Source organism: Lissotriton helveticus, chromosome 5_1 (genome assembly GCF_964261635.1).
Source record: "Lissotriton helveticus chromosome 5_1, aLisHel1.1, whole genome shotgun sequence".
NCBI lineage: Eukaryota > Metazoa > Chordata > Amphibia > Caudata > Salamandridae > Lissotriton > Lissotriton helveticus.
The window spans coordinates 1,995,430,330-1,995,446,741 of record NC_136065.1 but is presented as its reverse complement, the minus strand read 5'-3'; the positions used below and the strand labels follow the sequence as shown (position 1 = coordinate 1,995,446,741).

At 45.4% G+C, this 16,412-nt stretch overlaps 1 protein-coding gene across 1 annotated transcript in view; it reads right to left on the bottom strand.

Moving 5' to 3' along the window:
• The window catches only part of LOC144752840 (E3 ubiquitin-protein ligase TRIM39-like), a 157,455-nt gene that overhangs the window by 12,117 nt on the left and 128,926 nt on the right, over window positions 1-16,412 (bottom strand). Inside the window, exon 5 of the mRNA XM_078640680.1 lies at window positions 3,541-3,702. Coding sequence (XP_078496806.1) covers window positions 3,541-3,702 — 162 coding nt within the window. The remainder of the gene's footprint in view (window positions 1-3,540; window positions 3,703-16,412) is intronic.

Here is a 16,412-nt window from a genome sequence, read left to right as displayed (position 1 = left end):
GGCGCTGGATGGTGCCTGTTTGCACAGGGTGGTCACTCCTTGACCACAAGGGAGATTCTTCAGTCTTCCACGTCGAGTGGGATGTCGAAGGGTCTAGAGTTCTGTATCAAAGTTTCAGTCAGGATAAATCTAATGCTCATGGGCACAGCTCCTACCTTTATTCCAAACCAAGGGGCTGGTTTACCTGCTAGGTCCCTCCTATGGGTGGGACCAGGGAAGGGGGTGGTTACACCCCTTTCCCTTTGTCCAGTTTCGCGCCAGAGCTGGGGCTGGAGTGCCCCAGAACCGGTTTGACTGGATTTTGCATGGGACACCTTGTGTGCCCCAGGCAGTGTCTAGTTTCATTCAACCCTCCCTGCTCCAATCCACTATCTCCTGTTTGGGGTGGTGTAGCACCTCCCTGTGACAGGAAATCCTTTGTCCAAGCCTACCCTGCCAGGTTTCGGTCAGCAGCAGGAGGCCAGACTTGTGTCGGGGCAGCAGCATCCATTTTGTGATGCTGAGGCTCTGGTTAGTTTTAACCGCGTTTACTGTTACCCACATGTCTTAGCCCTCTAGAAGGGTGGAATGCTACCCCCGTTGCCAGAACTGGCGAGGGGGTAGTATTCCAAAGCGTATTCATGTAAACTAATGATTGACAAAGATAAGCCACAAGTGTTATTATTCTTCCTTTTTGCACAAATTAAAAAGTCATAAAAAATTCCTATTAATCGGCCTTTAAACATCGGCGATTAAGTATTTATAGTGTGACAATAGGGCGCATGCGCAATCTAGAGAATCCTGACTCGATGCATGACGTTGTGTATATAAAATAATGCCAAATTGTGCATTATTACCATAAACTATTTTACTCTTGAGAATGCATATACTGCACAGGCACAGCTTCTGTAAAAAACGATAAAAAGCTTTTGAACGTTTAAAACATAATCAGTGCCTTCGATATTGCGCATGTGTGCTAGTATATCCATAGTAGCGATAGTGGCGCTGTAATCGCGCATGCCCAGAATTCACCAAATACGTAGTAAACAACAGGCACCGGAGTGGGCACTCCATTAGTGAAAGGACCTGTAATGACGTAGCTAAGAATAAAAGCCCGATACAAACAGATGAACGGTACCTCCCGGGGCAGGCTCTATCTACTTTGAGGTACCGAAGGATAGGTAAGCAGAATTTGCTATTGACTACTCCATGTATGCGCAGTCTGTTACCTTTTGATATCCCCTTTCTTTATATGCTTATAAGCTATTGCGGGGGATTTGATAAAGTCTCTAAAGCAGGGGTATATTTGACCACACCCCCCTTACTTCGAATCTCGGCTATAACTTAATATTATGACTATGTGTGCCTCTTTACAAATCCGGGCAGAGTTGCAGTGACCTAATAATGCTTAGGGGTCTAAATAGAGATCTTTTAAGATTTTTTAAGGTGTGTTTGTGTTGCTACACAAACAGTAGAAGGGAATACTGATTGATTCCTTTCCCATAGAAGCGGGGCCTCCGTCCTGAGCGGCCAGCCAGGTTGAGGTGAAGCAGGGCTATTCTACAGGAAGGGCAAGTCCTTAAACTACGATGATTAGAGAAACATCTGAGTTTGAAGTATTGTTTAAAATGCACAAACTGATGGCTAGCTTGGTATTGATTGAACTCTATTTGGTTGTCCTCTCCTTTAAATCTACAGTTACCCTGAGTATTTCCTGCTAAGAAGACACAGGAATACGGGTTGTATAATTATTTTGTATTCATTATTGCACTTGTATTAAGCAGCAGCATTTATTATTTCACCTGGTCCTGACGAAAGCCCACGATACGTTGATCACTGGGCTGAAACATGTTGACCACTATTGGACAGTGGTTTTAAATCAATACCACTGTGGTGCTTCATATTTTAACACTGTCAGATAAAGCACAAGAATAAAACTCTGAGTAGTGCATCTATTCTAGATAGTTTTACTCTCACATTTTCTTCACACAGCGCTGCAACCTCACGACACCCTTCATACTCACATATGGGATTTAGAATCCATCCTAATAAAAAACTAAAACATCTCTGAGCTCCTTCATAACACCACGAAGTAGTAGCTCCCAGTGTCGACTAGGATTTCTTCACTGGTAAGGAGGCCCCATATGATGAAGCATGTCACCCTTGGGTGAGTGAGGGGTCTTATCCATAAGGGATGAATTCCCCTTATGGTATACACTTTTTGTTTTGTTTTGAGGGGATCAACTTAATTAAGTTCATCTAGCCTTGCTCTGGACTCACAGTGATTTAAGTTTTGTATACGTTATTAGAGGGGAATCGTCACTTTGTGGGTCATAAAACTTTTCCCTTGGACCCCTAATCTCTGGTTGTTATTAGTGTCTAGTTTCATTCAACCCTCCCTGCTCCAATCCACTATCTCCTGTCTGGGGTGGTGTAGCACCTCCCGGTGACAGGAAATCCTTTGTCCAAGCCTCCCCTGCCAGGTTTCGGTCAGCAGCCGGAGGCCAGACTTGTGTCGGGGCAGCAGCATCCATTTTGTGATGCTGAGGCTCTGGTTAGTTTTAACCGCGTTTACTGTTACCCACATGTCTTAGCCCTCTAGAAGGGTGGATTGCTACCCCCGTCGCCAGAACTGGCGAGGGGGTAGTATTCCAAAGCGTATGACACCTTACACAACATGTTTTGATAAAGCAAAACGAAAGTTAGCAATAACCGCGAGGATTATAATGCACTTAAGAGTATATGGTATGGCAATATCCTAGAACAGCTATAAGGAAATGGTTCCGAAAACTGCAGACAGGCTCAGCTCATGCTAGAGCACCATCTCACATAAAACCAAGCACTCTGCCTCCAGGATTGTTAAGGCCTGCCATAGGAGTGACTTATAGGTATATATGTGTCCAGATATAGGTTTAGACATAGGTATACTATATTTAAGCAAGGGGTGATTACACAACCTTGCCCCAGCTGAGTGGTCAGCCAGTTGTGTCAGTTTGGATGGCCAGCCAGGGGTGGCAAAAGATATGCTGCAGCCCCTGGTAGGCCTTGGATGCACCTATGCCCTGGGTACCTATAGTACACTGTACTGGGGCTGATAAGGTGTCCAGTACCAAATTGGTGATGTACCCAAAGTACATGTCTGTGAATTTAGAGAGAGAACAGCAGGCTGTGGGTCTGGTTAGCAGGCCCACAGCCACATTATGTTGAAAACCAGTGAAGCAAAAAGCAAAAATTGGGGTGACCATAGGAAAGCAGACCCTACTCTCCTACAGCCGGGAAAGTAGCACTTTTAAAAGCAGCTAATAAATGTCTCGGCCAGACCAGCGCATGCGCTGTATCAGGCCGAAACCTAAAAATGAATGTGTCCTCCTGTAAAGAAACTGGTGCTCATGTAAAGCGCTCCGATACCTGATTCGGGTCTAGTTGGTGCTATATAAAACTATATAAAAAAATAAGCATTGACACTACAATTATGTATTGGGTGGGGTTCTGTCTTTCATATTCAAGAGTTGGTGGATTGAAATAAGTTCACTCAAGGCACCCGTTGGTGTGAAAACAAACCTGGTAGAACTGAGCAAAAGATTACGTTTATGCAACAGTAGTTTCTCACCCAATGACTCAATTATCTTTTTCTGCAAGTTCGCTTGATCCTCCTTGTCTGTCTTCTCGTCTTTCTCCTTTAAGGTATCACCACCCATAAGCTGAACTTTCACATGTTCATACCTTGGAAAGAGAAAGATGGGAATAATAGGGAAGTTAGTAGTTGGGAATTCCTGAATCATGTCCGATAAATGAGAGTAAATAGTACAGGTAGCACCCACTGTGTGAAACTGAAGAATGTGACACAGAGGCACAAACAAAAAGAGAGCCTACAAAGTGAAAAACAGACTTTCCATGTTAAAGGATCAGAATGGAACTTCTTTCAATTCTGAGATAAATAAGGAATATATTATCGCTGAGTGTAAGGCATAGAGCCAAGATGCATCTGGGAATATAAATAAACAGAGTGATTTCCTAGAGGGAAGTGTTTAAATGAGAATCCATACTACTAAATAAAAAATGCTGTGCCCCTTAAAATAAGAATGGGGAAAGTAACATACAATAAGGAAAATCAAACTGTCAGTATTGCAGTACAACTCCAAATATGTTAATGGTTTAAAAAAAATGTGCCATATAAGTAAATAATATTTCAACTCTCTGAAAGGGAAATTGTAAAGAACATGTACATATTATTACTAATAATAATTTATTAGTGGTACGAATAATTAGTTTTTATAAAGAGAATTGTTCCACATTTGTAATGTTTCAAAATGCTATAAATAATGAGCACTATAAACCGTGATAAGAATTGAAGCCTAAGAGTCTGCTTAGCAGGGATTCAGATGTTTGACCACTCAGTGAGCTATACTGTACCAGTGAACATCAAAACACTGCTTTATAAAATATAGTTTTAAAATTACGTTGAAAACAGAATGCTAAAAACTAAAGAAAGTGTTAAAGAGAAAACAAAGAAAACAAGTGGAGTAAAAATGAAGAGCAAATAAACAAATGAAATTAAAAGGAAGCAAAATAATTAACAGACAATAAGTATGACATGAGCCACATATAGAGAATAGAAGCTGATTGTAGGAGGCCGGAACCTTGCAGAGCCCAAGTAACCCGCTGGCATGGGCCTATGCTAACTAAATAATAAGGGCATCATTAGGATGGCGGGTGGACTTTGTCCGCCTGCCATCATGACGGAAAACAGGTCAGCTTGCCATATGTGCGGCGGTCCTGTGGGGGAGAATAGAATGCGTCCGCCACACTGGAGGGCGCATCACGCATTTTTAACATTGCGGCGGGCGGTGCTATCAGCAGCACCCGCAGCAATGGTAAAAATGCATGTTGTGCATTTGCATGCACAAAGTGGCAGGCACCACGCGGTGTCTGCCGCATTGTGCGTGAAAATGCAGGGGGGTACTATAGGTACCCCCCATGTGTACCCCCCAACTTCCTGGGGGACCGCAACGGGCCCCCAATTGTGAACTCCGCATGCTGCTCTCTACCTGCATACTAATATGGATGGCGGTGTCTAGGAGACACCGCCACCAACCCTTTTCCGCCCGGTCGACTTGTCGACCAGGCGGAAAAGCGGCGGATCGTCTTCCCGTCCACCGCCGTACCCCTCGCCATACTGTTATGGCGGGGGGTAATAGGCATGCGGGCAGTGTAGTATGGCGGGCGCATTGCCACCGCCGTTTGGGCGGTGGCCATCCACCCGCCATACTAATAGACCCCTAAGTGTTTAAATTCTCCATAGTAAAGAGATTTCCAGCAGTTTAAACTATTTTACAAGTAAGTCAGATTAATCGCGTTTTTTAGCACGTTTGTACATATCTACCATTAATTGTGTGAGATATTCCCTGACGGCCCGTTCTCTGCATATGGAGCCCATGGGCCCGCCTACAATGTTGTCACCGTCCAACTCAGGGTGGTGCATGGTAATTTGGAGTCATTATTATTTATTCATTTTTCTTCAAATGTCAAAAACAGCAGACACTAAGAACCCCCTATGTTAATTCCCCAGGTGCCCCAAATCAGTCCTGAGGAAGACCCGTTGTAAGGAACTAAGCAGCCTACTTTTTTGTGGGGTCGAAACGTCGACTTTATCACTGTTTTTTTGTGCCAGTTTGGTCAACAGTGCATTTTTCACTGTGACAGATTATTATAAACAATGGCAATCTATTTGTTATTATCTAACTGTGAGGCTGAGGAAAGCCGGTTTTCATTGTAAATAATGGTGCGATGTATTTATTGTCACTACTTTCCTCTTTTCACGCCTCTAACCCTCACTTGATGCACACGACCCTCTCTCCCTTTTTCCCTTTTGGGGCACTTGTTTGATACAGTTTTTCGGATTATTTATTGATCTATCGATATTTTTTAAATGTGAATAAATAACACTGAACTAAGGAATTGTGAGTACTGGTGTATTAATATTTAATGGATTGAAATGTGTGTGATATTTAGAATTGTTCTACTGGGACCAGCTTCCCTACTGTACAGCATTGGAGGCGGGGCAGACCAGAGTCCTACCTTGAGAGACCACAAAGAGGACCTGGTGAGCAGCAACCGAAGGTATTATGCATTCTTGCACGTACCAGGCCTTCACACGTGCCTGTAATTGCCTGTCACAGTAATGAACCCCCCCTATCTGCCCCATGCATTGTATTGGGTAGCTTCCTAGAGCAGGTATTGTCTCTGGCTCAGCTTGCCACACGAGGAGTGTGGCCTGGTGCCGCAAGATCATGGCTGACTTCTCGCAAGCGAGGGCAGTGATCAGACACCATCCGGGCAGCACCGAGAGATTCAATGCCACACTAGGTTTGCTGCACCCCACCAAGAGGTGGCACCAAGAACTCATCTTCCTATTCACGCACAACAGTAAGGTTGAGATTCTGCTCGTCGCAGGGAGAGGAGAGCCCGAGACACATTGGCAACCGGAGAAAGGCCAGATGTGTGATGAGTCCAGGGGCCATGCAGGACTATATGACCCATGGCCATATGCATGTGGCTGGGCCCAGCAAACACCAATAACACCTCCATGTGATGGGCACAGGAACCTTGCTCCTTTTCCCTGGTGCACCTCCTTGCGCGGATCACCTTTGAGCTCTGAGTCCTGGTGGATGGCCAACACTCTGGAATTTGACAAGCCAAGAGACTACTTTGGCTTCCCTAGATTTGATCAGCCTCACAAATTGAGCTGGGGAAAAAAAGAGTCCCAGACTATGAAGCAGGGGGCCTCCTTGGACCACATTGCATGCTGCTTCTTGGAAAGCTGACGCACTGCAAACTGCAACAGACCCCCGAAAACCCCATGGGATGACATAAAGCCGGGAAGCATCCCCAATTGGTGCAGTCCCTGGCCAAGCCATCTATGGTGTCGAAGAGGTGGCCTACGATCAAATGACGCTGCCAACACAAACCATGCTGGAGCCCATGACAGTGAACCTGGAAAAGATCCTCACTGCCACTTGTGAGACCAGACTGGACCTTGGGTGCAGAACTCACTAATACATTTTGTCTCCTGGAAGACAAGGTTGAGGATGTGAAAGGAAGATTCTGGCGCACACCAAACTCATAACATGCTTTGCAGAGGGCACAGACACCACTACTTTCTTTGAGGCTCTCCACCTACGCTGCACCCACAGGCCTTTGTCCCTCTGCCTGGCACCTCTCCAAGACCAGTGGTGGTCAAACTATTAAACTACAGAAATAAAGACATGAGCCTACAGGATGCCAGGTGCATGGTCTGCATAGCCTATGAAAACGAGCAGATTCTTTGATTCCCGACTATACCCACACACTTAAGCAAAGACGGAGCTCTTTCATAGGCGTAAAATGGAAAATGCAAGATTCTGGCTTTATATATACCATGAATAATACATGTTACAAATAGTTAGAGAGTCCCAAAAAAGAAAAACATAATAACACATTTTACATTAAACAAATTAAATGGTTTCTTTGAACATATCAATACAATCTTAATTTCATTAGTTCTTAATTCTAATTTTGCAAGTACGTATCTTTATGTGCGTAACATTACTTCCAAAACTCAGGGGCCGATTATGATGGCGGACGGACCTGAGTCCGTCCGCCACCATAGAGAAGGAGGGACCGTCCGCAGGGGCAGCGGCGGTCCCTCCGTGCAAATTAGGATGTGACCGCCACCCTGGCGGTCACATCCTGTATTTTTATCATTGCGGCGGGTGCTGCTTGAAGCAGCACCCGCCGCAATGATAAAAAAGTAAGTTGTGCATTTGCATGCACAAAGCGGCAGGCACCTCGCGGTGCCTGCCGCTTTGTGCAGGCAAATGCAGGGGGGTACCATAGGTACCCCCCATGTGAACCCCCACCCCCCCCTTCACCCCTGGGGGCCCGCAACGTGCCCCCAAACACAAATCCGTATGCCTTTACACGGCGGAAATGCCAGCCATCCTAATATGGCGGTGGGTCTTGCAAGGCTCCCCGGCGGATTTCCCGCATCCTCCGGGCCGGCGGTGGCTTCCGCCGGCCCGGTGGATGCGGGAAATCCGCAATCGTAATCGGCCCCTTAGTGTTGCTTATTTAAATGTTATTGATGTAGTACAGCCAAACAATTTTGAATCTTAGAAGAGTCACTTTCCATTCATAACAAGTCCATATATATATTTTATTGATGTTGTACAGCCAATACGTATTTTGCGGCTTAAAGTGAACTGCCACTTCTTCAGGGCTCTTAAGAATTAATATTTGCAGAATAATCAGAAAACTCGTATTGATAGAATTAAAAAAAACACCCAATTAAAAAAATATAGACCGATGTTCTTAAATTCAAGTCCATTTATTTAAAATGAAATGGAGATCATGAAGCAAAGAAGATTGTACAACAAATGCGTCATTGCACATAAGCATTCACTTAATTAGGTCTCGCCTAGCGTTGCAGCGCAAATGCGCTGCATGCTTTGCGAGGCATGCAGTATACAGTATAGCGGGGGAAGCTCCGCCCACTTTCTGGCCATGTTGTCATTTTTATCCTTCCATGGCTATCGGCCCCTTTACTTTAAAAACAATTTTGTTCCCCTGCCTCCACCCTTTCTCTCCCGCAGTCTGAGACTGCTCATTCCACCACCATTCCCCCTCCACTCCCGTTCGTGCCTTTTTTGATGCCCCCACTTCCGTTTAAAATGCAATAGGTCTCGTGTAAATACAAGCCCCACTGCATTTGTTAATGCTTGCTTGTTTTGTCATGGGATTGGCAGGGTAAATTCTGACTTTATTCTGCCTGACCTTTTCATAACACATGCGCAACAGCGACAACTCGCCGTCATCATTTAGCAGAGCATCACTTCCGGTACTTTTCAGCTGGTGGGTGCACGGAGCACAGACAAACAAGGATGCGTGGGGTGGGCCAGCCTTTAGCCAGCTGAGAGTTGCCTGCAGACCCCAAAGGAGCCCCGCCGGGGGATGCTTGTTTTGTTAGTTTACACCGCCGCTCATCTGTGCATGTTTCCTTTCCTGCTTCCTTGTGCGCTTTTTAAAAGCCAACGTGATGTTAACTGTAAACATCTTATTAAAAATGCCATCGTGGATTTACTGACGGGCTAAAGCATGTACACACCGCTTCCCCTGGGGCATTTCACGCTTTAATGATGTACTGGAAACTGATCCTCCTCGCCTCTGCCTGCAGTGCTGTGCTCCCCGAGACACATCTCTTCTACTGGGGTTGTAATAACCTGCAGACTTTACAAACCTCTGAATTTTGGTTGCTGCAGTTGAGCTGTGTTTCACTGTGTAGTCTCTTCTTTACTGAGGTCTCCTAACTGGGAGGAGAACACATTGCATCAAACTACCCCCCCTTCTTCCTTACCTACCCACCCTCCATCCCGAAGCAGAAACAATGGCAACGGCGGGAGTGTAACCAAACTTACAGCAGCCTGTGTACACAAGTAGGTGCTGTTAGGAGAAAACTCAACAAAGAACTACTTTTTAAAAATAAGTTATCAGCTGACGTTTAACGTAGATTCCGGTTTAAATCCTTCCCATAATTCAACTATTCGTGCCGGGGAGCCTTCTGCATTTGCGGCCTCGTCCCTTCCGTGCTCAATTTGTTATTGTTCCACTAGTCGTGCGAGAACTCTCCATGTATCGCAATTGGTCTAACTGTTCGCCCTCCCTAACCCACCCCATACACTTAGGCTTAGTGGTCATGTCATGCCACTATGTGACTGCTGTAGTAACACGTACCTTGTTGCCGTATCCGCTGAAGTGGGTGTGAGGTTATTTTAGTTTGGCCTGTTATCCTCCACAACCCTGGAATTTTCTCTTGAGCATGTGCTGTTCCCTGGCATCAGCTTCTGGTGGCAAAGAGGCATGTTACTTATCATCGCGTGCCACACAGATGTATATGTGTATTGGGTCCGTGACCAGGGCAGTGAGCAAGGCTTTACTCCAGGGAGTATAACAAGAACTCAGTGAGTACAGCCTTCTGCAAAAGTACAGTGTGAATAGCCTGGGCAGCTGTAGGAGCACAACTTGCTCTGAAATGCCCCTGAAAGAGGTTGCTCTCATGAGCACCCTTCGTTGCCCTCAGCTGGGCGCCATCCGTACTGGGTGGCGTGCATGAAAGCAAGTCTGTACATGTTGGCACCGCCTGTCAATTGGCACTGCTACTCACACCACATACTTTTTTGGGAATACAGCCAAAACTGGAACTGAAAGAATTAGAGCGCTTTACATGTCCACCAGTTACCTTACACAAGAACGCACTCGTTTTGGGTAGTTTCAGGGAGCTTAAGGAATATGCCCAGAATCACAGCATGCTGAGCTCACACCGAGGCTCGACCTAGTTTCCCAGGTACAATCAGGCAGCTCTCCTCTTACGCCACATCGACTCTCCACTGGCCGTGTTGCCTGCTTGCTCGGACTGTCCTTATCATAGATACAGAAGCATAGCATTAGATTGCAGCTTGCAAGTGAATCAATGAATGTTTCTGTGTCAGGGGCGTCCACGTTAATTATGCCAACTCTAAGTTCTTATAGGATATAGTCTCCTATATTCTCTTTACAGACATGGCTTTATAGACAAGCATATTGCGGACTGTATAGTTGTTAAACCTGGCATCATTGGCGTGGGTCTCCCTTCCATTTTAGCTGTTGCCTCATATATCTTTGCTGGTGTTAGATGCTTTGGGCACTGTGCCATTGATGTCCAGTGCCACAGTGCGAGTGCTCCCTATTGTAAATTGATGTATGGATTAGTGATTCCATGTTTGGCTATTATGGTTTACTTGTCAGACCCTAGTCTAGTGCACTGAATGTGCCAGGGCGTGTAATCCAAATGCTGCTGGTGGACCTGCAGCACTGGTTGTGCCACCCACAGAAGCAATCTTGTAAAATGTGTCTAAAGTCTGGCATTGCAGAGCCTGCGTGCAGTCTGGTACTGTCATGCTGACTGGGCAAGTGCACTCACTTGCCAGTCCCCTGCCAGTTTCTTCATATCAGTCACCCCTATGGTAGGTCCAAGGCCAGGGTGCATTGTAAGTATAAGGTAGGACAAGCCCTGGTGTGTGTGGCATGTCCTAATAGTGAATTACAGCCATTTTCGTTTTTCACTATTGCAAGGCTACCTGTTCTCCATAGGCCAGAATGGGCTGTTAGAATTGTTACATTTTACAATCCTAACAGGCTCAGAGAACATGGTAGAAATTAGAGTTTAGTATGCCTGGACTCAGAATAATAAAATACATCTTTTAGTAAAGTTTATTTTAATATTCTGTGTTTGAAAATACCACTTTTAGAAAGTAGGTATTTGCTTGTCTAACCATTCAAACCTGCCTCTGCTAGGTTGTGTATTCCTTGTCTGGTTTTGTGAGTAACATGGCTGGGGAATTCCAAGAGACAGGCTGAGTCACCCAGTGGTGAATAGAGAGATCTGCATCTAGATGGGAGGGAGGAGTGCACCTAAACTCTGAATAGGGCTGTGCCTGCCTTCCACAATGCTGGCTCCACCTCCTTGGGAGTGGCTGATGTCTCTACCTTGCACACTGAAAGAAGAGAAGGCGTCCTGTAAACAAAGTGCTCTAGGACTGTACTTGCCTTCCACAATGCTGGCTCCACCTCCTGTGGGCATCTGATGTTCTTGCCCTGCACTGTGAAAGGAAAGGAGAAGTCTGGTAAACAGAGTGCTTAAGAACTGGTTTGGACTGGGCAAAGGCACCTCTCCCCTCAGAGAACAGAGGATTTTGGGGTATAAATATTGGGACCCTGCTCCCATGAAATTAGATCACTTTTGGACAACAAGAAGAAACCTTTACTGAGGAGAGGAACCTTAAGAAACTGAGAAGAGACTATTCCCAAGCTGAAGTGCTGTTTGGGGGATTGGCCTGCAGTGGTTGCCTTACTGCCAAAGGAAGTAGAAAGGAACTTTGTGTACTTTTCTTTCAACTTGTGAAGGATCTCCAATCGATTGGAAAAGAGCTTGCCTCCTGCTGAAGTCTCAGGGGCAACAGACTTCAACCCGCAGCTCCCCAGAGTTCTTGTGGAAGTGCCTGCTGCTGTTTCGGGCCTTCAGAGGAACTGCGTGTCGCAAGGAGCTGGAAGCGCGACTCAACAAGAAGAAGCGTGTCGCCGTAGCTGTGCCTGCCATCACAACTCCAGAGAAGGAGGGTGTCGCCGTAGGAACTGTCGCACTGCACCGCATCGGAGAAAAGCATGCCACAACGAAGCGGAAGCGTGTTGCCGTCGCTGCTGCTGCTGTCGCAACTTCGAAGAAGGAGGGTGTCGCCGCTGTGGTTGTCACACTGCACCGCATCAGGAGAAGAATCTCGCAACGAGGTCGGAGCGTGTCGCTGTGCCTGACGTCGCAACTCCGAAGAAAGAGGGTGTCGCCGCTGGAACGGTCGCATTGCACCGCATCGACCAAGAGCACCTCGCATCCCCGAGAAGCGGGCCGCCGTTGTAGCTGCTGCAGTCGCATCTTGGATGTCGCCGCTGTAGTTGTCGCATCAAGCAGAAGCTTCGCGCATCGTGGGAGAAGAGCATCGCCGCTGGAGCTGCTGCCGTCGCATCTTAGATGCTGCCGCTGTAGTCTACAAATCAAACCGAGAGCTTCTTGCATCCCCGAGAAGCATGCCGCATCTGGAAGATCTTCACGTCTTTATTTCTTTGTATCTGAACTTTGCTGCATTTCCCATCGCTGCGACATTGCTTGTCGTGGAAGCGCAACGCAACCTAAGGTACATTGACGCAGAGTGTCGCAACTAAGAACTGAACTGAACTAAAACTACCATCTTAAAGTAATCATAGTGTGTATTTTTGTCTTTTATGGTCTTGTGGTAACTCTATATAAAGTCGACTTATTTTTTATATAAAACCTGTGTAGTGTCCATTTGTAGTGTTGTCACGGGGTTACAGTATGTGGTCACGACTGCTTAACTTACAACGCCAATGAAATATAGCCTTGGTTGCTCTCGCCACGCTACCTTGAGGGTGAGCAGGGGTTATTTTAGGAGTGTAATCCCCTTTCTCTGACTAGAGGAGAGGGTCCCTATTTGTCACACGTACCTACCGGTGCCAACTAGAGAACCCCAAATCTAACAATAGTGATACCATCTTTAATCTGATAACAGAAGTGAAAGGACGGGCGAATCCCAGAAAAAGGGGTCATAAAGAGAAACTTCTGTAATTAAAATACATTGCAATAATATGCGATAATATGCTGCATGGCCAAATACTTATAAGGTCCCAAAGGCGAGACTGAATGCATTGCAAATGCTTGTTACTATATAGCTAAAGGAATCACCATTTTATCAGGCAGTATTTTTAAAAAGTAACTCTAAATTTTCGGTTTAGAGTGCTTACATGTTCCCTGACTACTCCAAGTGTATCCCCTTGCCTTAATCAAATCTCCTCAAATAAATTAAGTGGATTAAAAAGGAATTAAACTCCCTATTCATTCAATCTGGTGTACCTTCCTGTGATTAATCATTTTGCTATTTGCTCAAATACATTTCTGCAAACAAAAAATGACTGTTTCCAAGTTATCAAATTCTGGGTTTGAGATGCTAAAATATTTCTGACCACGCACAGTGTATCCATTTACCTTAATCAAATCTCCTCACGAGCTAATATATTAGGAATACCCTTTCAAAAACTGCAAAGTTCTCTTTTAGTTCCACCATCACATTAATCCTTCCAAAAACGAGCCGATAATAAAAAGACTATATATATTGCAAAAAAGTAAATAGAAAAGGAGAAACAAAGAGCCATTACTTAAAAATATCCAAAATTCCATTAATTCATACATTTCTTACTTGTAGAAAAAAGCGGGGAGGGGGCACTCACACACTTTTAATAGAACCTGATGCTCTTGTAAAAATGTATTCACCAATTAACGTAGACATCCAAAATCCACCAATTCATAATCCTGAATTTCAATATCAAGTTAAATGCGCCCACATCTCTTCCTCAACAAATAATTCATTGTAAGAAATCTAAAGAACAACTGGTACTCAATAACCTTACTATGGTGTTTTTTGTTCTGTAAAATATTAACTTATCTAAATTACTCACGAGCTCACTAAAACTCGCACTTTTTTTATAATTCCCTTACTTATTTAGTAAACCCTTTTACATATAATTCAGTCCCAATATTCAAAGATCCAATCACAATTTTAAGCATTCCCATCATTGCTGGATTGCATTGCCTTTCACCTATATAACAGAGACAACCAAAATATAATTGAGGTATAATGTCCTCGCAGTCTTATTCGCTCACCTATTGATCTTCCCAATCTCCACCAAATGTTAGTCGTCGCGCCAGCCACTCATGAGTAAGGTTTTCACCATCACCACACTGTTTATATAGTTGGCTACTATCTCACAATGAGCAAATACAAACACTATTTCAGAACTGGCTAGAAATACGCCAATAGGAATATGAGTGAACCAATGCAAACACTGACTAAAAATACACAAATAGGGACCGAAGTTTCTTAAACTCGCCAGTAGGGCACAATTGACCAATAAAAACACTGTTTCCTGACTTTAAATATTCCAGGGAAAATTCATAATTCAAATCAGAGATCATACTTCTTTATAGAACTCGCTGACGGCTGTGATTGGGTGGAACAGCAGCAGCACGACTCCCTGGAAACAGAAACTGCCACCCCACACAAACACCTGAGGACTCGCAGAGTGGATGAGGCATGGGTCAAAAATCAGCCTTATACAGATCTACCTGCACCGCTCCGTTGCCAGCACAAGCGCAACATGAAAGAATCTCGGCTTTGGCCACAGCTTCACAACTCGGAGAGCGTGACATGACCCGCTCCGCAGATGTATCAGAAGATGCCTCCTTGGATAAGGACTTAGGGCCATATGCATGAACACATTTTCCCATAGACACAGAATGGGCAAAACCCTCTGATGCATCTGGCTCTTGGAGACCGCACTGACAAGCACAGCTTCTCTTGTGCCTCCTTCCATCATGCCCTAAATATAAGAGGACATATTTTAAATGTACATATTACTCATGTGCCACCCCTAAGCTACTGAAATGTTGACACAATTTGAATGTACTGGGAGGAAAATATAAGCTGCCACTGAGTTTCTACCTCCTCACGGATCCGACATGGATGCCGTCACAAAAGTGGTCTATGCCAAAAATGGCGTGCTCTTGTCCCCTCCTAATAGGCGCAGCTCACGGCGGTTTCCTGCGGGAGCCTCCAGACTGCCCCTCCATGCGTATGCATGCACTCAGGCACATTGTCCATCAGTGCTCTTCAGAAAGCTTGGATGCTCCTGCACACCTTACATTTCTCTACAATGTTGGCCCCTTAGCTCCACCATGACAATGCAGACTGGGCCTACTCTGCTGGACTCCTGCCTCCTTCCACAATGTGGTCTCTGCGGCTAGCAGTACACCAACCTCTAGGTTCCGCATCATTAAGATGGTATTCTCATTGTTTGAGAAGCCAGATCCTGCTCTTCCGCAGTGGGTTTGGGAGTTGGGTAGTTATAATTGAGTCTTATTGAAATCATGCAACACTAGCTGTCCCCGGGTGGTACATCTGTTCACCTCAGTCTCTTCCTCCTTTGACCCCTGCCTTCCCTCCCTTATCTCACCACCTTACCACATAGTATGAGTAAGTTGCCACTTGTAACTTGAAATATCCATGGCATCAGCACTGGTCAGAAGAGCTACTTAGCACATTTGTACTTCAAGTAGTGGGGGCACAAGTAGCCTTCTTGCAGGAAACCCATCTGGATAAAGGGGGAAGCTCTGGAGGGGGCCAATGCTATAGTACTAAATACTTGGGCTATGTTGTAGGGGTACCAATCTGGATCTAACCAACAGCTCCTCACCACTGTGGCATCAGACCCAGATGGATGCTAGGACTTTGTTGAGGGGGTGCTCGATGGCAGCACAGTGCTCCTGGGGAGCGTTTACCTACTGAATAAAGGCCAATAACACTTCTTAGCCAACCTCTCGGTTCACCAGACCCACTGGTCCCATTTTCCATGGAAAATAGGAGATTGTGTTTGTCTTGGATACCACTCCAGACAGGTTGCACCCTCCTGTACCTTGCTCATTCACAAACTCCATTGCAGCATACATATTGCAATAGATAGCACAATGACCACTGGTTGACAGCTGAAGAGCCCTAAACCCAAACGTGCAGGAGTACTTATATTCCCCCCACATGACCTTCACGTTAGGTTGGATCGCTTTTTATGCCACCCGCCACTATTAGTTACTCATGAGGAATACTTAGGTAAGACCGTCTCAGATCGCAACACCTTTTACTGCAACACACTTGTGGTGGGCACACTTCTCCGGCCCCCCACCTGGAGAACACAGACCACAGCACGAGAGAAAGAGCAACACTGCCACCCACACAGAGTAGAAT